Here is a 22,802-nt window from a genome sequence, read left to right as displayed (position 1 = left end):
AGGGGGCATAATAGCCTGAAGAGATGTAGCTTTATTACTCATGTGTTTGATTAATGAATTGAAGTTATCTGTATTCAGCTATTGAATGAGATTTGGCAGTATTTAGTTATGCACTGGCATTTGCGTGCATCCTCACACACTCCACAGCACACATCAACACACACACACACACACACACACACACGAGTAATGCAAGCGCACAGAAAACTGCTGTGTGTCAGTGATCATATCCAACATGAAGATTTCTGCTAAAGTATAAATAATTCCTGTTATTTAATCCTTTGAAACCTGAGCAAATTGACTTAACTTCTTTAAAAATGAAAAAAAAAAATAACAAGACATGATTTGGGGGTTTTTGAAGTACAAGAAAATTACTTGAAAATTAGCACAAAAAATAGGGGGAAAAAATAAAATTAAAAATGAAAATGACCTCAAAACATTCTTACAAATTTTAATAATTTTCTATTACATACTTTAAAATATGTAATTATAATGAGAAGTAATAACTGTTGTTGTTATATTTTCCCTAGCTTTTTTCCTTTTTCCCAAGACATTTTTCCCTAGGTTTAAAAAAAAAAAAAAAAAATCTAAATCTACTAATTTCTTGCAATTTGTGAAACATTTCCTTACAAGTTTCTCATTACCTTTTTCTCATGTTTTTAAAACATTTTGAACCATTTTGCTCAGGGTTCAAAGGTTTAAATATATGTGAAAGCAGCAAAAGAAAGTGATGTCAAACCAGGTTTCAAAAGTTTAAATACAGGCAAAAAATATTCAGAAAGCCTGTATCTGACTTTTGGTCATAAATGTTAAACAAAAAAAGTATATTTTTCATATATAAGTCTTTTTACACCCACCTGTAGAATAAATGGCATGCATGCACACATGCATATTGTATATTTATTGATGTGAATACATTAAAAATATATATATTAATGATAAATTATATTTTGTCCATTAGTAAGGAAAAACTTTAGATTTTTTTAATGCAAAAAATATCCTAGCTGTTCCCTCCTGAGTGGACCAGAACTTATTAATGTTTAATTGTATGTGTCATTTCCCTAGTCAGTGAGAATGGCTAATGTCAGGGTGAAGACGCTAATGTCAAGCAAATGTCATTGCATAATGCCTTTAGACATGACTGACTTACCAAATCCTCATCCCTCCCAAAACTCAAAAGTGAAATATTTTGGCAATAATAGAGCACAAGTTTGAAATTTATTTTGGCTCTCATCTTGTATGTGTGTCTGAGAGAGCGAGGAACACAGCCAAGCCAGCAGCTCTGTGAGGCTATAAAATTGTGCTTTGAGTTAATGCTAACATATGCATGATGATGCTAACACTGATATTTAGCAGGAATAGTGCTTACAATGTTCCCAGTTTATTAGATTAGCATGTTTTCTAATTAGCACTTCACACAAAGCTGAAGCTGAGGGGTTTGTATTAGAAATAAAATAAATTTTGACCCGAGTGAGGGATCACCAAAACTATTACAAGTCTTTCTGAGGGGAACGTGAATGCAATCCATCCAACAGTCGAGACATTTCACTCTGTAACAAAAGTGGCGAAGCGACCACTCAAGTGACCCACCAACATTGCCTTTCCTAGAGCTAAAAAAAGGAGTAGCTCACTGAGTACAAGGAGACAGACAAAGGGACACATGAGAAGTCAAAACTACATATTTTATCTCTTACTTGTAGTGCTGTTTATCAATCTTGATAGTTTTGGTGTGAGTTGCAGCGTTTTGGACATATTAGCCATAAAGAAGTCTGTCGTCTCTCCAATATAATGGAACTAGATGGCACTTGGCTTGTGTTGCTGAATGTGCCAAAAAAATACATTTGGAAAACTCATCATCAATGTCTCTCTCCAGAAATCATGATTCAGTTACTCAAGATAATCCACAGACCTTGTTGTGAGTAGTTTCATGTAGGACCTATTTTCTCTCTACCAAACTACACCCACCAACCGAATCACAGCACAGAAGAAAACGTGAATCTACTCACTGACGAGAGGCTCATGCTCGTCACAGTGCAAGAAGAAAATATTAATGGCGTTCGCCTCGGCTAAACTGTAACGTAAACTAGCTCAGTGATGCTAGGTGAGCTAGCAGTAGATGCATGCTGTCTGCGCAGTGATATGATTAGTGGGTGTAGTTCATAAGAAAGTAAATAGTTCTTAAATGAGACTGCTAACAAAAAAGCCTGTGGATTATCTTGAGTAACCAGGTCATGATTTCTGCCAAGAGACATTACTGTTGAGTTTTTCAAATGTATTTTTGGGGACTCTGAGCACCACAAGCCGAGTGCCATCCAGTTCCATTATAATGGAGAGAAGGCAGACCTCTCTACGGCCGATATCTCCAACACTCTGCGACTCACACCAAAACTATCTAGATTAATTAATAGCACTACAGAGAAAAGGGAAAATGTGTATTATTGACTGATTTGGGGTTGGGCTTAATTTCTTTTATAGTTGTTACTAAGATATATTTATATTATGATTTGTCACATTTTGCAGTTTTTTATTGAAACAGTAAAAGTAGGAACACCCACTATCTTTAATGTGTCAGCCACATCCCCAGAAACTAGTTTAATTAAATGTTCATTTCAAATCTACCTTTGTGTGTGTGTGTGTCTGTGTGTGTGTGTGTGTGTGTGTGTGTGTGTGTGTGTGTGTGTGTGTGTATGTGTGTGTGTGTGAGTGTACCTGCTGGTGCTTCTCAAACTCCAGTTTAATGGGCGACTTGATGCAGTTGCAGGTGTCTTGGTAGGTCTGTTTGAGAGCCAGGTCCATTAGGTGTTTGTGGTACGCCCCAGCCAGGTTCCCACAGGTGAAGATGATCACATTGGCTAAGATCTGCCGAACACACACACACACACACACACACACAAAGAACAACAAATGTTGTGGTTGAGCCTGTAAGTGTAACTTTCCCACTATCTGCCTCCTTCCACTTACGTACATGTATGCCTACATTATTACCTCGTAAAACCAGGCCGGAGCCAGAGCACAGGCTTTGACTGCACTTTTTCCACCATTAACTTCAAGCTCTTTAAAAGGTGGCCCTGCATATCAATAGGTTGTCCTTGGTGCTGTATCCAAGGGCACTAAGTGTCTCTGAGCATGTTTTATTGGTGGTTCACCTTTCCACTCTATGTGTGTGTAAGCCTCAGACATGCATGTGATGCAAAATCAATTTTATCTATCCACCTGGGCATGTTTCTGTATTTTCAACATTTATCTCATATGTGTTTGATGTTAGCACTTTAGTGTACTAACAGAGGCATTATGAGGTTTCTGTTTTGTGCTGAGATTTTTTTTGTGCTGCTGTGTCAACAGTGAGGCAGTGTTTTAAGAGCTGTTCCCTGAGTATATTAAAAGGCAGTTCATTTGACTCTGGAGGCTTTGCCGAATGTTCTGTGTCACCATGATACACGATAGGTTCATTGTTTTACAACCCAGGCCTTATTAAAATGTTGTACTCTGTCATTTTTAATCGTGTATGGAACATATTTACCAATGTGGTATTGAGAAACTCACCCCTGTGTTGCAGATAATAATGCAGTGAGGTGATCGTTTAGGACAGGGATATTCACCTTGCTTTGCTTGGGGGCCACTTCTGCCAAATGACAGGAGCTCAGGGGCCAGTTGCAGCAGCCCCATACATGTTTCTAGGATTTTAGGAAATATCTAGGATTTTAGTACTTTTCTCAGATTTTAGGACATTTCTAGGATTTTATGAGGTTTTTAGGATCCCAGGACATTTCTCGGATTTTAGGACACTGCTGGGATTTAAGGAGATTTCCAAGATTTTTTTGAAGTTTCTAGGATTCAAGGACATTTCTAGGTTTCAAGACAGTTCTCTGATTTAGAACATATCCAGGATTTTAGAATTTTTCTAGGATCTTCGGATGTTTCTTGGATTAAGGACAGTTTGCAGATTTTTTGATCATTTCTAGGATTTCAGAACATTTCTAGGATTTTAGGACATCAGGGTCCTAGCTAGGACCCCCTGTCAGGCCCCTGTCAGGGGTTGCAGGGGATCCTCTACTGGCACTTTTTTTGATAAACAAGCTCTATTTTGATGTTGTTTTATGCACTCTAGCACCTTATGTATACTAAAGTACAAAAACAATTCCCGGTGTGAATCACATTATTTTTTATTGTGATTAAGAAAATGGTCGGGGTGCCACCTGACGTCCTATGGAGGTCCTGATTTTGTTGGCTGGCCATAAATTGTGTAACACTGATTTAGGCCTTCAGAAAGCCAAAACAGGAAGTTCCCCACAGAGCCATCTTGGCCTCATTAAGTTGTGTAAGTTGTACATCAACAGTTCTTACCTGCCAGACAAGAGGTTCCAGTTCTGTGACGGTGGAGGCCAGACAGACACTGAGGGTGACAGTGTGTGAGAAGCAGGTGATGGCACTGGCGATAATGGCCCCTCTCATGGAGAAGGGCAGCATGGTGTAGACCACAAACACGATGAACAGGAAGAAGGACACCTGGAAACAGGAAGCAGGGAGATAGTGACGTAATTTGTCTTAGATAAACTAGATCTGTTCACAGCTCTTGATGTTGTGAGATATTTTCTGAAAACTTTTTCTTCATCCTTTTTTTTCAACTTTGTGGCTTTCCCTCTGTCTATAAATCTAAATAAACAGAAAGCATTAAATAATTCAGCTACTGCTTGAGAGAAATATGCAGGCACAAAACTTTTAACACCATCATGCTTCAGCGATGATAACCGTTGTAGACATACACTCTTGCAAATGAAGGTGCCTGTCATGATTCACATCATGGCAGCCCCTTCTTCTTCTCTGTGTGTTGTCTGTTGATCCCTGTCTGTCTCATCCTCCATGTTTCTCTCCCATGTCTGTGTTGTGTGTGTGTGAGCGTGTGGGCAAAGTTTTTCTGTTGCAGGCAGTGCCAGGTGCAACTCATTCCCACAATCAAGACCTGTCCTATAAAGACTCCATCCACTCATCGCCAGATTGTTCCGTCAACCAGCAGGTCCTGGCTTCTCCCGTGTACCCGTGTCGCTGCCATAACAGTTTGGTTCCTGGTAAAACTTTTTATAAAGGTTTCTCATGGAACCCTTTCAAACCTTTTTCCACCAACGTGGAATGGGTTCTGTTCCAGTTCTTGCACCTAATTTTGAACTTTTTCTTAGAATTTTGACCAAAAATAATTTGCTTCTCAGCCTCAAAAGTTGGTTCACAACTGGAGCCAAAACTTAGCAGGTGTTTCGTAAACTTCAGCTTGAACTGTGACACCATCAGTAGGCGTGTCATGTTCTACAGATTGGAAAGAGAGGATGGAGAGTGCAGCATATGAGAAGTCAAGTTAGAATTTGTTAGGAAAAAAAGAGCATGCAGTGGGCATTATTAGTTGGTCCATGCTCTTTGGATAAAAACGAATATCTGCAATAAGAGAACAAAAGCCATCCGCTATTTTGCGTCTACTGTTTTGTCATGCACTGTGCAATGACCTCTATTGATGACACATCCTTGATTACAATGGTTCCTTCCAAAATTAGTGGACACACGTGCTGGTTTACTAGATAGCACAAAGAACCTGTAATGGAACCGATGCGAGAACTACAGCTACTTTGGTGGAAACGGGGTATCAGAGTGTTTTACCAAGAACCAAACATAGAGGGTTATATCTAATACCAACTGTGACAGGTTCCAACCACAACCCCCTAAGAGAGGTTCTCCTGAGAACCCTTCAAAGGTGTCATTGTTTTACCCAGAATCGCCTCTGGGGATTATTTTCAGAACTTTACCAACATCTGATAATGCTACCAAAAACTCACTTTGGGCATTCTACCGAGAACCCCTTTATATCTTAAAGGTTTTTATCTAGAACTCACTCAGAGGGCTCTAAAAATAGTAATTTGATTGATAACTCATAGATCTCTCTTCCACTAATCATGGTACTCAATTTAGCCTGGAGCCATATAACATGTCCAGGAGTTTTAGGCCTCATGAGTCTCCTACAAGGCCCTACAATCATGGTATTTTGGGGGGATATCACTAATACTACAACCTTTACTAGTCAATGGTGTAGTAGGGTCGGGATCCAAAACTTGGTTCCACATTAGAACCTAATACAAACTACCAACTGCCAGGTACCCGTAAAAATAAATAAATAAAATAAAATAAAATAAAATAAAATAGATCAACAGACCATGTGGTATTGTATGGCATAAAATGGTTGTAAATATTATATAAATATTTATTTCTACTTGCTATAATTCTCTATGCTGGCATCAGAGTGACTGTAACAAACTGCAATCGCCCCCCTCCAGACGGTTGTATATTTGAAATCATTTGAAACATGGAAAAACATCTGAATATTTGAGGTTGAGGATCTTTAACACCCATGCTTTAAACAATCTTTTAAGACTTCTCTCTTCCAAAAGAGGTTCTTTGGATGTAAATGATATTTTTAAGGAACCCTTAGGCCATGTTTAAAAGAGAACAGCTCAATAATAACAGAAAAGTCTTTCTTTTGCGTGTTTTAAAATGGTGTTTGTTCATCATAACATTGTGAAAATTATCCTTATGTACCAGATTTGCAAAAACGCTGTAGTATGCATGCCAGGCCAGTAGTTGGTGGTGTATTTTTGTAATGGCAAATATCAAAGACACTATGTGCCTCTGCACAAAGGCATTCTTCTACAGAGTGGTGAGTTTAAACAAACAAGAAGACAACAAGAACCGACAACGTTAATAACTTCAGTAGAGCACAAACACAGCTGGGTAGTCCACCATGTTGTCCTCCTATTCTTGCATGACTTTTTGTCTAAAATGTAATGCGCATGAGTGAAGTGTGACTGTGAGATCACCATTCTCACAGGATCCATGCATTGCCAGTTTTCACAGTAACAGTCGGGGTTGCTTTTTTAAAAAAATCCACAATGGAACCTGGATTCATAAGTTTGCATTTTCAGGCTTCCAAAACGCCATTGCTGTGTGAACAAAAGGCAAAACTCCAACAAAAGTTTAATGTTCCATGCAAGAACTGTTGCCCTGTAAATGGCTCCTTAGTCTTACAAAAACCCTTTCTGCAAAAAAGGTTCTTCAGGAGCGATGATTTGGAGCAGAACCTCTGACTTTCAGGAAGAACCCATTTGGTACCCTCATTTCTACAGACAGTAAAAGCATTTTCTGACATGACTTAACATCATAGGTCAAATCATTCAGGCCGATGTGCCTGGTCATACCAGTAATCCAGTACAGTACTATGAGCACAGCAATATCCAAATATAGATCAGAAAAATCCCTGTGATTGAATCCCACCAGAGATTTCTGTTTAGTATCTTCCCACTTTGTCTGCTTTTTTGCCTAAATACAGGATACTGTTCTATGAGTGGAGTGGGCTGCCCACTCTTCTTAACAAAAAGATCAGATAATACACAGCTGATCCCATGGTGAGTTACTGAAGATGGGTGGGCTGCTCACTCAGCACTGCAGAAAAAGCATCTGTGATAAACTGCATTAAAAACTAAATACCACATGAGAAAATACTGAAGGTACTACAATGACCTCTCACATATTTCCTTGTGTATGGGGATGCGTGCTTTACTGTTGAAAATATTTAGATCAGGCTTCCTGTTTGTTTACTGTATTTAGTCCTCTCCCTTTTCATGACCTTGTATCTGCTCTCACTTATGTTGTGCATGCATGTAGATGTGTGTTTCCTACTGTGTTGTTCATTGATACCTTGTGCCTTAACCTCTTTCTTCATCCCTGCCTGCTTCCCCTGCTGTCAGTCCACCCCTTCCTGTTATGGTGGCTTTGGTTGTGACGGTGCGAACAGGTCACACTCTCAACTGGGACACCAGCTGAACTGTGACCTTCCTGTCTGTCTGTTTATTTCCTGTGTCTTTCAGGTTCAGAGAGCCAGTCTCCAAACAAGAATCTACTGAGAGTGTCAGTTTAGAGTAAACTGCTAAAAACAGACAAATTGATTGCTCATCACTGTGTTTATGAAATCAGAATCATAAACGTTATTTGCAGTGACAGGTTACTCTGAAGTGCTACAAGAAAATTATTACCACTGTGTTTCATCAAAAACATGACTAGAACACTGGATATGAGCCAGTACGTTTATATGCACAGTTTAGTCGAGCTACAGTCGCCTTAATAAGCCATTAAATTGGACTACTGTCCTTGTCCCAGTACACAAACAGCAGGGGAGAATCAATTTATTGACAGAAGTCTGTCCGACCCCTCCACAGCAGATGGAGATATGCCCCCTTTCAGGTAGTTGCTATAGACCTATATTATTTATACAGTCTATGGTATAGACCATATCACAATCGAATTCTTTATGTACAACAACTTTGTGGTAGAAAAAGGCAGCATGACATACATATAATCAAACAGCGCTGAGTAAACTCTGCCTTCTTTGACTGGTTATAGGCTACCTAAAAAAATCAGTATCAGCTTAAGTGTAGCCTAATCTATATTTAAAATATTTCACCGCTTTACCTTGCTGTAAAAGAGCCTTTACGGACAGGGATTTGAAGCCGTTATATCAAGAACACCAGACTCCACTGAGACTCCACCGAACAGCGGGGCTGCTGCTCTAACGCTGCCTCAAACAGCTGTTGTAGAATGTAAAGAGCAGACAATACAAATATAATGGACACTTTACCCATTTTGCAGCACCTCTTCCCCCCTCATAAGTAACGAACAGTCCCTATCCCTAACCACAGAGGGAGGAGTCCAGTTAAAGTCCCACTAAAGTGTTAACATGACAGAGTAGCTCCACTTCCACTCGAATCACCTGGGTATGTTAGTCCAACCTCAAGAAATTCAATTTAGTCTGATATCAGTCAGACAACATGTTTACATGTCTTTTAAAAGTCCAGTTTCAGACTAACACAATAATTTGACTTTTTCTAACATCATGTACTGAGTGATTATTGGGTTGACCGAGTTCCCTCTAAAAGGACACCTGAACACAGAGAGCAGAGACAGAGGAGTTTTGTGTAGGCTTTCTGTTGCTAGAGGAACCATGTGGGGAAGGATGCTGACGTCTGAGCATATGCGGTGTTTTAAAGGTCCTGTATATTTCGCCTTAACCTTCAACTCCTAACCTTGAACTGCCAACTACAGGGCAGTTGGAGTGTGTGACATCCGGTATGTTTGGGCTGCTGTGGGAATGGAAGAATGGCAGTCCAATTTCAGGTGCGTCACCTGCTTCTGTCTGCCACACAGGCAGCCAGACACACTCCGGCCAGAATCCTAATACTCTCTCCAACACCTTTAGATGAGAACTGTGGCCATCATCTCACTTCAGCTTCTTCCATTACTTTTTTTGCTCTGTCTTGTTCAGAGCACACAACTCTCCTCTGTGTTCCAGACAAAAGCGGTGCATGCTCACATGCCTCCGTACACACACAGATAAGCATGCTTGAATACCCACATCCAAAATGTTTGCTCTTTGTGCACTTCAGCATTTATGAGCATAAAAAGCTCTTTTGGGTGTTAACACCCCAGTCTTTACAAGTATGTGCCAACACATACACACACACACACACACACACACACACAGGTCAGTGTGACTGTGTCCTGATCCTAGGGTCTCAGGTGTGACGGCCACGTTCAGTCTGCCTTCTGGAAGGAGCCGTGGCCTTCAGAAATTGAATAAAATCCAGACTAACCGGGTAATGCAGCTAGATGGTGGCACACGCGGATTGTGCTGTACGTGCACAAGATATTTTGTATGCGTGCAGGAGGAGGGTGCACAACCGAGCATGTTTGGGGTGGAGAGGTTGAAAGTGAATGACCGAGCAGAGCGCCAGCTTCTCTCTGTCTCTGTCTCCCCTCTTCTCTCTATTTTTTTTCAGGCCTTCACTGTTATTAGCTCTGTGTGCTTCACCAGACATGCTGTTCTCTCAGTAATCACAATCAATCCGACCCACTGAGAGCGGGCTGCAAATCCAGCTGTTTTTTTTTCATTGGATTTTTGCTCTCAAACAAGTTCCTTTTTCTCCTTTCCTTCTCTCTTTCTTCTCATGAACTAAAAGTGACAGCAGAACAGAGGGTACAGACAGACAGACTGTAGGCTGTGTAACAAGATGGACGTAGCCACCACAGCATCACCCATTGGTTTATGAACTCACATTTTGATGCCTCGAGTTTGGTGGTTGCCATTATGGATTTTTTTGGAGCCAGAGGTGACCACATTTAGCAGAGAGGGTGGGGCTACGGAGACCTGACCCAACCCCAGTAACATTGCCAGGCTTTTAAGCCAATTTGACATAGTTGCTAAATGTGTATTTACAACTTTTAGGTCCGTCACATGATGCCATGGGGCCCAAAAAACTTTTTTCCATGGACTTTTATTGTAAAAGAGGCATTTGTGAATCAGCGGATACACTTTTTTGAGCATCACAACCCCCACAAAATGACTCATTTACCTACTGAGATTTGCTCCATTGGTCTGATAACATTCTAAAGGTCTAGAAAATCCAAAGCATTTTATCATTTTATTTTACCCCCTTTCATGTCAGTGGAGACCTAGAGTGGAAGTTAGCTACTCGGCTGCCCTAAGTACCTTGTGTGCTTCCTCTATGGGCCAAATGATGAGGAAGATCTTGGTAATTTCATACCACTCAAACTGAGCTTCTTTTATCTGCAACTCAACAGCTTTCATGGGATTGGACGGAGCCCTGCCTCCAACCCCACATCCAGGTATCTTTATACATCCATGGACCTGACTCATACTGAAGCCTCAAAGACAGCCAAAGTCACCACAGCCCCAGTTATACGTGATGTAAGCCTTAAAGAGGTATTTCACAGTTGAACAAATGGTGTTTTAATAAAGCGGTCTGTCTATGTAGTAGAAAGATGCAAATACTTTGAAACTGGAGTTACATGACCATAGAAAAAGGTGTGGTATTTGCTTTTGCTTAAGAAGCAGAAAATCTACAACTACCAAAATGCTCTGCACCGAACCAATAAACGCTCCCACTCATTGGTGAGGTAATGCAAACTCATGTGTATAACATAATTATGGCCAGCTGCGGACAAACAATAATCTGTATTCCAGTGAAACAGTAAGCTAATATCATAATAATTAATATATTACTATTAATGGTAGTAACGTTTTCACAGAGTCATGATTAACCCTTAACATCCTGGATCAAGCTGTTGCAGATGGAAGGAACCCTCAAGATGGATGGTCTGATGGATGGGCAGACATTGCTGGGAGCCAAAAGGACTCTAATGCATGTTCAAAAAATGCACTGCAGGAACTGAACGATGCCATCAGCGGCAACATTGTCAGACAACCGGATGGAATCTTCATAGTCGCTTCTGATTGTAATCAACTCAACTTTCAGCTCAAAGATGTTGCAGGACCAGGGAACAATGAAATTTCCAATAAATCTACCTTATCTTACCTATATATGTTTCTGACAACATTTAATGTGAGAAATGTGCAACTCAGTCACAAAATCTTGGTTAATATTTGATCAGTGCTGCTTTTTTTTTTTTTTTTTTAATCTGTTTTTTTCAGCCTTCATTTTCACTGTGTAAGAAGCAGTATGGTGCCCATTTCCGGTTCACAAACTCTTGCTTTAAAATATGTTTCTGAAAGTATTTTAGGTAAGAAATAGGCAGTGCAGTTACTGTATCTTGATTTATATTTGATCAGCTCTGCTGAGTTTACTGTTTGATAAGAGTTTGGTCTGAGTTTTACAGTGAGAGAGAAAGAGAGGCTGGTAAGTCTCTTGGGTCCACTTCTATGCTTTTTGTGTCAGTGGTGATGGCATGGGTGGCGGGCAATACAAAAATGCAAAAGTAGAGCCTGTAGTTCCTGCAACAGCCCCGGGAGCCAGCAAGACTGGATGACATGTTTTGAATCAACTGTCAGAATTTCTAGGCACTGGTTAGATGAAGTGGAATTTACCACAATTCATTTACACATACTACCCACATTATGATACAAAATTAGTAAAAGTATCCCTTTAATAAAAACAGGTGGGTTATAGAGTTTTAATCAAATTAGAATTAGTTATACATGAATCCGGTAAAGGAGTGGAAGTTAACAGATCACCATTGCAGCAGTGGCATCTCCCTCCTTTTTGCGAGCATTTGAATGCAAGCTGTGCTGAAAAGTACACAATTTTCTACTTTTACCTTTACTTTCTTTGTAACTTTTTTTTTTAAACGATTTCTAGATTCATCTGCAGAGACCAAAACTGTTTTTTGTACCAGGCTGTAAACATGTTCATTTCTGCTATGAATCTGGCCTTTTTACTCTAACATGGGGCTCAAGGAGTCCAAGTTTGGCACTTTGGCCTTTGGCACTGGCTTCATTTTGCTGCCCCCGAGGCTGCCACTTGAGGACACAGAGAAGCAGATTAGATAGATAGATAGATAGATAGATGGATAGATAGATAGATAGATAGATAGATAGATAGATAGATAGATACATAGATAAATAGGGGTGTAAGTGGGAGAGTCATGGGAGCAGAACAGAGTGATTAATATTGCAGAATGATTATGCTCTCACAGGTGGCTGATGATAAAAATAACTCCACCTCAAAAAAGGGAGGGAAGGAGTGCAGGGGAACAAAGAGGGGAGAGAGGAAATTTGGACATGGTGAGGTGGATGGAGGATGGGGGGGTGGGGGTGGGGGTCTTAACAGCAGAGGAGGAGGCAGGTGCAGAGGCTGGGGAGAGAAAAATGGGATTTGATGAATAGGCGGGGACAGGGTGCTAGATTGAGAAAATAGGATTCCTGAGACAGAGAGAAAGAGAGAGAGGAGTCTGGCACTGAAAACTAATGTGTCTGTCTGCTGATCTGCTCACCTCCAGCTCTCATCAGGACTCATTAACACTTGTCACATGTGGAGTTAATTTTGCACCCTCAACTGCACACACACACACACAGTCACACACACACACACACACACACACACACACACACACACACACACACACACACAATCATGCGTGTAAAAGAAACTCCTGGCACATGTATGCAATCAGAAGAACACGTGAACAAATGGGCATGTGATGTGTCAAAAGTCAGACTTTTATTTTTTAGGTTAGATTATTGTTAGTCATGTATTCAAGTATTGTTTGCTTCTATAATGCTTTCACCAAGCAGGGGGAATCTATTGAAAACATGTTAATGCTTGTGTTTCGGAGGCTCCTGTATTTTTAGAATTTGACCCTAGAGTCAGAATGTCTTTGCTGATTTACTTTCTGTTTAATCTGTCTGTGAGTCCCCCAACTTTATGGAACTGTACTATGTAGTAAGTAGCTGGAGAATGCCTTAAAGTTAGTACAGCTGTGATGTGTGTGCATTTTCTTTGCAGATACAGTAATTTGGACGGTTTGTCCCAGTACCTTGCAAAAGTATTACCCCCTCTTGGTGTTTTGCCTAATTTGTTGCATTACAACCTGTTATTTAAATGTTTTGGGTTTTTTGTTACAGAACTCCACAAAGCAGTCAAAGTGTAATGAAAAAAGAACTTGTTTTAAAAAATTCTGAAAAATAAAACATTGAAAAGTGCTGCACGCAAATGTATTCGCTCCATTTGCGTGCAATGTTGTGGCTGACTGGTAATATTGCAAACCCTCTCACATGTTATTTAAAGAATATCCCCTTTTGCCATCACACAAAAGCTTTGGAATCCCACAGGCTCGATTGAAAAGGTTGAAGAAATCTTTTGTTCTTCAGTTTGCCAAGCTGTTAATAAAAGTATGGCCTCTAAGTAGCCTCAGTGTGGCTAGGTTAAACATTAAATGGAACAGGAAATGATAAATATGTTGTGCTGCATCCACTTTTTTTGCAGAGTTTGTTGTATGGTTTTGCTAGTTGGTTAAACGTTATTTTATATCTATGTTAAACCGTAAATGTTGTGGAACAAAGCAAATTTCAGATTTTTTTCTGACAAGAAAGCCAAATCAAATCAAATCAAATCAAATCAAATCAAATCAAATCAAATCAAATCTAATGTTATCAAATCAAATGTATTTTCTCCATTTGCTCTGAATCCTACCAGTAAGATTCAAAAGTTGTATAATCAGTTAATACAGTACAGCTGTTTGCAATGTAAAAATCTCAGTATATACACATCTGTTCTAAAAGGCCTGAGAGTCCGCAGCACCACTAAGCACGAGGCAACATAGAGTCCAAGGAGCTCTCAAAACAGGTCAAGAAGAAGAACAGCTCAAGTTTGAGTTATAAAAAATATCTGACACTTTGAACATCCCACTGAGCATCATATAATCCATCATTACACAATGGGAAAAAAAGGGCACCACAGCAAACCTGCCAAGAGAGGGCTGCCCACCAAAGGACCAGTGAAGACGGGCATTAATCAGAGAGACTACAGAGAGACCAAAGATAATCCTGAAGGAGCTGGGAAGCTCCAAAGCAGGGCCTGGAGTTGAGTTAAATGTAGGCGGGGTTGTTGTCACTCCAAGTTTTGCTGTGTTTCCACTTCATCTGTGATACAGAGGAACATCTCCACCTCGTTTATCATCCACAGAAAAGGATTGCACGCTGACATTTTTAGAACAAAAGAACAGGCAGGAGTGAGCGTCTCTCTTGAAGGGATTTTAAAAATAGCTGGTTTGTGCACTGACTCCTTGTCAGGCAGGAGCAGGGGTTTTGTGCACTCTGAAACCACCTTAAAAGTTGCATCTAGCTGTCAGCAGTCACCACACCCATTCAAATTATTTTTTTTCTCATTCTACAGCTGCTGCTAGAGGCTGAATTCTTTCATATCTGTCATTTTATAGTTATAAATTTCTTTTGTACGAAAAAAATCTTACCAAGGTATTTACAGTGGCAACATAAGCTTCAAAACCAGCCACGACTCAGCCCTGAGTAGTGACCATTTTTTATTGACCAGTCAACGGACTGCAGTGCTTCTAGCTCCACCTTTTAGTACCGGATCAGTGTGCCAGGTACCCCAACATAGGGGTGATGAAAAATGGGGATAGTAGTGAATGGTTCTATTGGCACCATCCACAACTTTTTACAGTGACTACGCAAAAATAACCATTCTAACGTGTTCAGAACTGAGCTGAACTGGACTGCATGGTGGAAACAAGGCTTATCTGTCTAAAGGATCACTCTGAGTCATACACTTCAAGGAGCAGGGCTTTATGGAAGATATATGCTCTGCAGGTCAAAACTGTTTTGCTAATAATTACTGACCATTTGCTTTACCCCTACCACCATATGATTATCCAATCATAACTTAGCATAACCAGGTATGGCAGGCCTATCAAGCTTTGGATGACCCCACATGCTGAAATCATGTTTATGGGGCTACACTAAAAGTGATACTCCATACATACATAGTTTCGACCTAGTTTTTCTTTCTCCAAAAGCAAAAGTACAAGAGCTAAAATATAATGTATGCCTGCTCTAATGTAAGATGCAAATATTAGCATGTCCATCTTACTATCAACTACTATCTTACTACTAGTTAACTTAATGCAGCATTACTTCCAATGCTAGGAGCATTTCATGCTACATTGTTTTGTTTTATTTTATGTTCCATAAAAAAAGCCTGTTCAAGACAGCACATTGATTGTGTAGGATTACCCTACTGTGTGGGAGCCGCTCCTGATCTTCTCCTTATTATTATCACAGTCTTAGTGCTAGCAAGCACAGTGTACAGTGCTGTTTATTTATAACCATGTCTTCTACATGGATCATCAAAATCATCAGCTTCATGCAGCCTCAGCCATGTGAATGTTTAAGATCCTTTTACAAAGTCCTCATGTCAAAAAGAGTTTGATGGGAAAAACAGTCAGCTGCAAAGAGTGTTTACCACCAACTCAAAAAGTTAACTTTTACTTAGTTAGCTGGGTAGCTACAACCGATAAAATTAACAAGCAACAGTTGTCATATCAGCCAGCAAAATCAACGGTCACCAGCTAGAAATGAGGAGCCTGCTCTATTCTGCCTTTGTCTGAAATCAAGAGCCCACTGCTTCAGAGTTGACTGAACATTTGGAGAGGTTTATCTGCCACCATCATCATCATAAACTGCACAAAGTGCCATGCAAGAACAGAAATTTTGCTTTATGCAGAAACTAAGAGAGGTGGAGCTCAGCAAACAGTCTGTCAAACTGGTTGCACACCCACATACGTGAGCCAGAAACCATGTTATACACCACGGCAGGTACAACTAAAACTACTTATGCCCACAGATGCATCCGCATGTTCTACTACACACACATCCAGATACACGCACACAAAAAAACACAGAGCTTTATCTACCTGGTCCCAGGGGCTGAGAATCCCTCCTGAGAACATGAACAGGTAACCCATGGTGACCAGACAAGCCCATATAAGGAGAGAGAAGAGGCGGAGCATCCGCTTGAAGACTGACTCAATGCAGACAAGGATGAAGATGGACAGGAAGAAGAAGAGGGCAGCGGGAACCGTGATCAAGAACGTCAAGTGGTCCTCTGTATTCTGCAAAGAGAGAGAGAATTATTAGTTTATACAGTGCAGGTTTGGTTAGTTTAGTGGATTTGAACACACTCACAATCTGGAAACACACTGATTTGCACGTCCCTGTATGCATATTTAGAGGCCACTCACACATACAGTATATTTATGGATGCCAACCATAGACTGTATATAAAGATGGACGACACACCCCCACTTACCCCCGATATGCTGAAGTGAGGTTAAAATATACAAAATACGGGCATTGCCATCATGCCAGGGTGATGTCATTGAGAGCCCGCATCCGTGCAGTAGCAATATCTGCAGTAGGGGTGTTCCTGCCAAAACACCCGTCTGACCAATCGCAAGCAGCTCCATTAAATGTGAGGGCATGGTTTGGCTGTCACAGCTGTCAATGATGGCAGAAAAGACCCTTTTTGTATACTTTAATAACTCATTAAAACCGAACTTATAAAAACAAACACTTGAACAAACATCAGGGTGATGAGAACTACCTTCAGTGACTGAAACCATCTCTGGGAAAAAAAATATTTTTCATGTGCTTTTTTAGTTTGGCCTATGTCCATTCATTAACATGGAAGGGCGGGCTCTATGACCTGTACTGCAGTCAGACATCAGGGGCCGATCGAGATTGAAAAGTTACACTTTGGGGAGCTCTCGTGTTGTCCATCTTTATTTACACTCTATGATGTCAACTTTTTAAATATTTTTGACCAGTTACACATGTTGGTCTCTGGGTTATACTTTGTTTCTCTTCAGTTGACTGCACTGTTTGCCATCCAGGCCTTGAAAAGCCTAGTTAATGTTGCCTCTCATTCAGTGATTACAATTACAATTACGTCATGAATACGTTACGCTATCCCGAACCCAACAGCATTGCTGAGGAAACACTGTGCTCAGCCTATGGTCTCCACCAGGTTGCCGCATCACAGTGCAGAGCAGTCAGCTAACATTAGCTTACCAGTGGACGTGAAGGCTGGGCAGTGGGCATGTTTCCACATGTAAACACAGCTAGCTGGCTGGCTGTCAGCAAAGCCAACAGGAGATAAAATACAACCCAAACTGTAAAAATATAAAACATTCAGACTTCACCATCTGTAAACCAATAGTGCTTTGAAATGTAACCGTAAGCTCGCTGAATCAGTGGAGCTCGAGACTAAAAGGAGATACCTCTTGTGTTTCACATAATTTTGTGTTGTTTTTTTTTCTTAAAAATTACGGGTTAAGTTAGCGGTGAATGGGTGCTTGGCTATCAAAGGCTAAATTATCTAAAACTGACATCTTTAAGATATACAATTTGTAATATGCTAGTGAGGACCAGTGAGTACATTTGTAACCACGTGGATGGTTGTAATCACTCTGAATAATGTTAGAACTCATCACAGTGTATGCTACAGCAGGCCGATCTCATGCACTCTACCTACTAAAAGTAACGCACCCATATCCTTACATGTCCTACTTAATGATGAGCCTGTAACTCGTGCATAAACCATGCATTTTGGGAGGCTGCAATCATGGGACCAATGCGCTGACAGAAGTAACGAGAGAAGCAGTCTCAAGCTCTCCAGTTAGTGGGGAGACTGAGGTGGTAGATGGGCCACAAAACGCAGAACTTTCCCCAGGATAAATAACTAAACGTCAAGTAGGTAACATCATTCTTGTTTCCCTAATTTGTAGCCTGTCATATAAACCATTGTATGAGGATACCTTTGCTACAGTGTTAGCCTGGCGGAAACGCACCCAGGCTGCAAGAGCTGTTCTGAAATTTTATTTACATGTGCCAACTAAAGCCTACATTTTCTCTCTTACAGAAAAGAAAAGGACTAGTTGCAGTAATTTACAACCAGCAGCAATCTCAGTGGTTTCTTGATGCTGGCTCCAAAACAGTCAGTCCCCATTGAGCCGCATGATAAAATGCCCAACCTGAAAGCAGAGAAAAAACCTGGTACAAAAAAACGGTTTAGTCTCTATAGCTAATTACAACATTCATGATATCTGTGCAGGGGGTTCATTTTTATATAAAACACTTGTTGAAATTTAATTTTAAGGCTTAAAGTCATACATAATCTGGCTCCAAAATTTCAAGATGGTGGCGACAAAAATGCTGAACTTTAGGCTTCAAAGCAGTAATCCATAAACCAATGTGTGATATCATGGTAGCTACATCTATCACTTTTACACAGTCTATGCTTAACACAGATCAGGTTAACCCAAAACTTTCCTTTAACCTTAAACCTTCAAACAAGGTCAAAATAACACAAAAAGGTGCTAATTTCAGGAGAATTCTCCCTACTTTTGTGTCCTACTGAGGACATTGAATCCTCATAAGGACAAAGGTATAACATAACACACACTCACAAACAGATGAACGGACAGTTCAGTAGTCAGACAGTCTGAGCCCAGAGAATGTGCTACAGCATCACTTCTGGACTCACTCTGTCAAAGTCAGCATTTAGACACTGTCAACACACACTCACACTCTCTATCTCTCTATGACTCCAGCCCTCCCTCACCCCACTCCTAATTCTACAGCCTCCTCCACACCCTCACGCTGTCGTGTTTGCAGTTTAAGAGGATGTTCACAAAAAAAGTGTCAATCTTAAAAGGTTGGTTGTGTTAAAGAAGAGACAAATCTGACTGAGGGTATTCCTCACAAGGCAGCTCAGCTTCTCCTCAGATAGATAGATAGATAGACAGACTTTATTGTCGGCCTCAGTGGAAATTTGTCTTTGGCTTTGCTTGAAAACAGCAAAGCTTCATAAAAACACATAAAACAATACACCATTATGTAAAATGTACAATAAACAAGACACAATAGTGCAAATAGGCAGGTACGAGCAATAAATTACGTAAATAATAAAAGAGAGCACATCTTACAAGATACTGATTCTAGTTCCTTGAAATTTCCAAAAACAACATTTTTTTTGTTTGTTTTTAGAAAAATAACTTCATATCAGAAAAGTAACTACAGTTTCAAAAGTATTTCCTCTATCATTCTCACAGTCACTACACTTATATTTTCACCAAACCTTCATGGTAGGCTGTATAGTTTGTGGGTCAGTGAATTGTTCTCAGCATGGAGAAACGATGAACCAAAGTTTGTGCAGTTATCTGCTCAGATTCAGGTACGTGTCATGTGATAAACTGAAACCTGGACTGAGATCACTTTTCTTTTGCTGCATTCTCTGCCTTTAACAAGTATTTAAAGCTTTGAACCCTGAGCAAATTGGATTGCTGTATTTCATAAAGTTGTGAAAAAAAGGCATTTAACAGCTTATTGCAATATATTAGTAGATTTAGAGAAGTATTTCTTCAAAATATCAGGAAGATTTAGAGAACTATATTAAAAATTATTATAATTCTATATTTTAAGTTTGTTTTTCTAAGCGTTTAAGTGTTGCGTTTTGTACTTTTTGCTAATTTCTGAGTAATTTCTTCTTAAATTGCTCATTGCTTTCCATGAAAGAAATATAGAAATAAACTAATTTGCTCAGGTTTCAAAGGGTTAATGGGAGGAGACTGCAGAGCCTTTCCGTTCCCTTTATTTTCTCCATCTCTTTCATACTGTTGACCTATCCTTAACCTCTGCCTGAGGATGTGTCCTAATCATAATTGTACATTCTGAGGCCAAAGTACCTCTTCTGTTTTTTTCCTGAAAAATACTTTGGTATGCAAAAAGCCCCTCACACACAAATATGCACACACAAATGCAGTCAGGGGAAGATGAAAGTACTCTCTAAGTCCTTTTGCCCTCTTCGGGCTGTGTAAATTATGGAACAGCAGCAAAATCCCCATCATTTGCACTAAGCGAGGACTGAGAGCTTCCACACACTGAACATATTTTCACAGACCTGATCCTATCCGACACCCACGCAAAGCATTTAAAGTTATTCCAAAGTCATGATTGCACTGACAGGTCCAGCAGCTGTAAATGTTAAATTAGCGAGCCACTGTGTGATTAGATGTCACCCATTTTACAGTAAAACGAACATCCATGTGGGCACAGGAATGTGCTCCATCGCTAACATGCAATTCACTGGAGCAGCTTTTACGTAACAGAAAGATGTCACAGATTCAGCCCTGAATTTGGGGCTGATTTGACGGTTTATTGGCTTGAGCTGACTGTTGAGAATAACACAGGCTATATTGCCAAAGCAAAAGCAGGAAGAGAGCATTTTGCTGTGTATTAGTGGAGCAGCACGATGTAGCAGAGGTAGCATGAGTCAGGGACTGGCAAAGGGATCCCATGGGAGCTGACTGCTGACGCCATGCCAGCTATACAGTCAGCCTGTAGCGCACACTGAATGGCAATGAGGATGTGAGCAAGAAAGCAAACTCAGAGGGATACCTGAGTGGATGCTGGTGACATAGACCTGAAACACATTTTGCACAAACTGTATGCCCACACACAAACATGCAACCTCTGTTAGCTGCTCTTCCCCTTATTTGTGATTCAGAAAAAAGAAGCATCTGCACTTTGCACATTTCTGATTGTAGGCCATTTAATCCTGTTAAAACCCTTTTGAAACCATTTAAAGCCATTTCCCTCAACATGGCACACAGGGAGGCCTGCCTGCCATAATATACTGCATTGTCATCCAGAACAATTATTTCCTTTTTTTAGCCCAGTCTGGCTTATCCAGCTATTATACTGGGAGGAAAAAGGGGGAACAGGGAGGCATAGCAGCAGCCGGGAGAGACACAGAGAGATGCAGTAATCTAATTATTCAGCAGTGAAATGACACAAACACACCAAACACATTATGAGACAGACAGAAGGGGAGAGGGGGCACAGATGCTGGTGTTGAAATCATGATCGCGTATGCTCTCTGCATGTTCAATATTTATCCTGCATGATGAAGCAGTACTCGTGGCAGATTTCTTCAATCGGCTCTCAGCTTGCTTTTGAAAATCATCAATAATCAACAAACTTTTAGTTGAGTGCTCCATTTGTGGTGCAGCAGGACGTTAACACACTCTGCTAAAACAGGTCAATGGTTGCAGAGCAGCCAGCATTTGACCCAAAAGATTATGAAATAAATTATTCAAACTAGTTTGAAGCACAATAGCTAGCTCATCTGAAGTCCCGATCACTTTTAACAGAGGATCTATTGTCATGGAATGAAAACTCGAATACTATTTCCAATATATATCTTTGAGATCAGCCCTGAAATTGTGTTTCAAAATGTAATATTTCAGAACAAAATACTTGTTAATTGTGTCTTGTGATTATTTCTGTTCTGAAGATGGGAAGAGGTTTTGTTACTTCACTGTATGAACTTCGATCCAGTCATCACTGACCCCCCCAGAAGGACTTCAGAGCTGAGTGAAGAAATGGTCATTTCATAAACCATGCCAGAGGGCACAGCACTGAGATCATCAAACCAGTGTGAAATACACCCATACAAGCAAAGATCCCCACCGGCCAAATCATAAATAACATACATGGAAATGCCATGAAAAATGGTAGAGTGTGTATCAAGGAGTTATTCAGGAACATCTTAGTTTGAAGGCTTAAAGGTCCAACAGCATTAAATGATACAAAGCAAATCCTTGCATTTGAAACCACAATCATGTGGCATTGTGAAATCACAGTATTACAGTAGTATCACAGTATTATTTAGCCTGCATAAACAGTTGCATAATGTCTTCTAGTGGGGTTTTCTACCAACTTGTACAATTTGTTGTTTAAGATGATCTTTTTGGTTTTTCTGCTTTATTTGACAGATAAAGTCCCAGACACATCAAACTGACATCAAAGAAATGGTGGTGACAAAGGCTAACTGTTGCATGGCCTCCTGTCGCCTGTGTCTTGTATGAAGGCATATCACTATCAATAATCACGAGCAGAGCAAATGAGATCCGCACACTCAAAACCAAGCAATGTCCCTGTCATGTTGCCATAGACAGCAGACACTATTGTACATGTGCTATCAGGCAGTTCCCTCCGTCCTTGCCCAGACACAAAAAAAGACAGTAAGCTGACCAAATATTTAGGGATACTACTGCAGCCTGTTCCCCCACTTACTGTCAGAGCAGGAGACAGCAGTCGTTCAGATTCTGCACGTGCTTAAAACATGGTTTTATCTTCTCAGGCTACCATATTGCTCTCAGCAGCAGAGATATTCTGCGCGCAAGTGTGGTTCTGTGCACTTGGATTTGATTTACATGTGATTATTGATAGAAACAGCACATGGGCATGAGATGTAGAGTGTAGAGAGCAGAGGTGTCAAACTCAATTTAGTTCATGTGCCACATACAGCTTGATTTGACCTCAAGTGGGCAGTGTCAATAAAAGTATTGCATAATACCCTATAAATAACAACACCTCC

At 40.3% G+C, this 22,802-nt stretch overlaps 1 protein-coding gene across 1 annotated transcript in view; it reads right to left on the bottom strand.

Annotated features, from left to right (window-relative positions):
• adcy2b (adenylate cyclase 2b (brain)) overlaps nucleotides 1–22,802 on the bottom strand; it is an 87,707-nt gene that overhangs the window by 56,058 nt on the left and 8,847 nt on the right. Inside the window, exons 2-4 of the mRNA XM_042506433.1 lie at nucleotides 16,276–16,473; nucleotides 4,345–4,506; nucleotides 2,710–2,859 (exon numbers count right to left, since the gene is read on the bottom strand). Coding sequence (XP_042362367.1) covers nucleotides 2,710–2,859; nucleotides 4,345–4,506; nucleotides 16,276–16,473 — 510 coding nt within the window. The remainder of the gene's footprint in view (nucleotides 1–2,709; nucleotides 2,860–4,344; nucleotides 4,507–16,275; nucleotides 16,474–22,802) is intronic.

This window comes from Plectropomus leopardus, chromosome 18 (assembly GCF_008729295.1).
Source record: "Plectropomus leopardus isolate mb chromosome 18, YSFRI_Pleo_2.0, whole genome shotgun sequence".
Lineage (NCBI taxonomy): Eukaryota > Metazoa > Chordata > Actinopteri > Perciformes > Serranidae > Plectropomus > Plectropomus leopardus.
The sequence above is the reverse complement of the archived record's forward strand: the minus strand, read 5'-3'. Positions and strand labels throughout refer to the sequence as shown.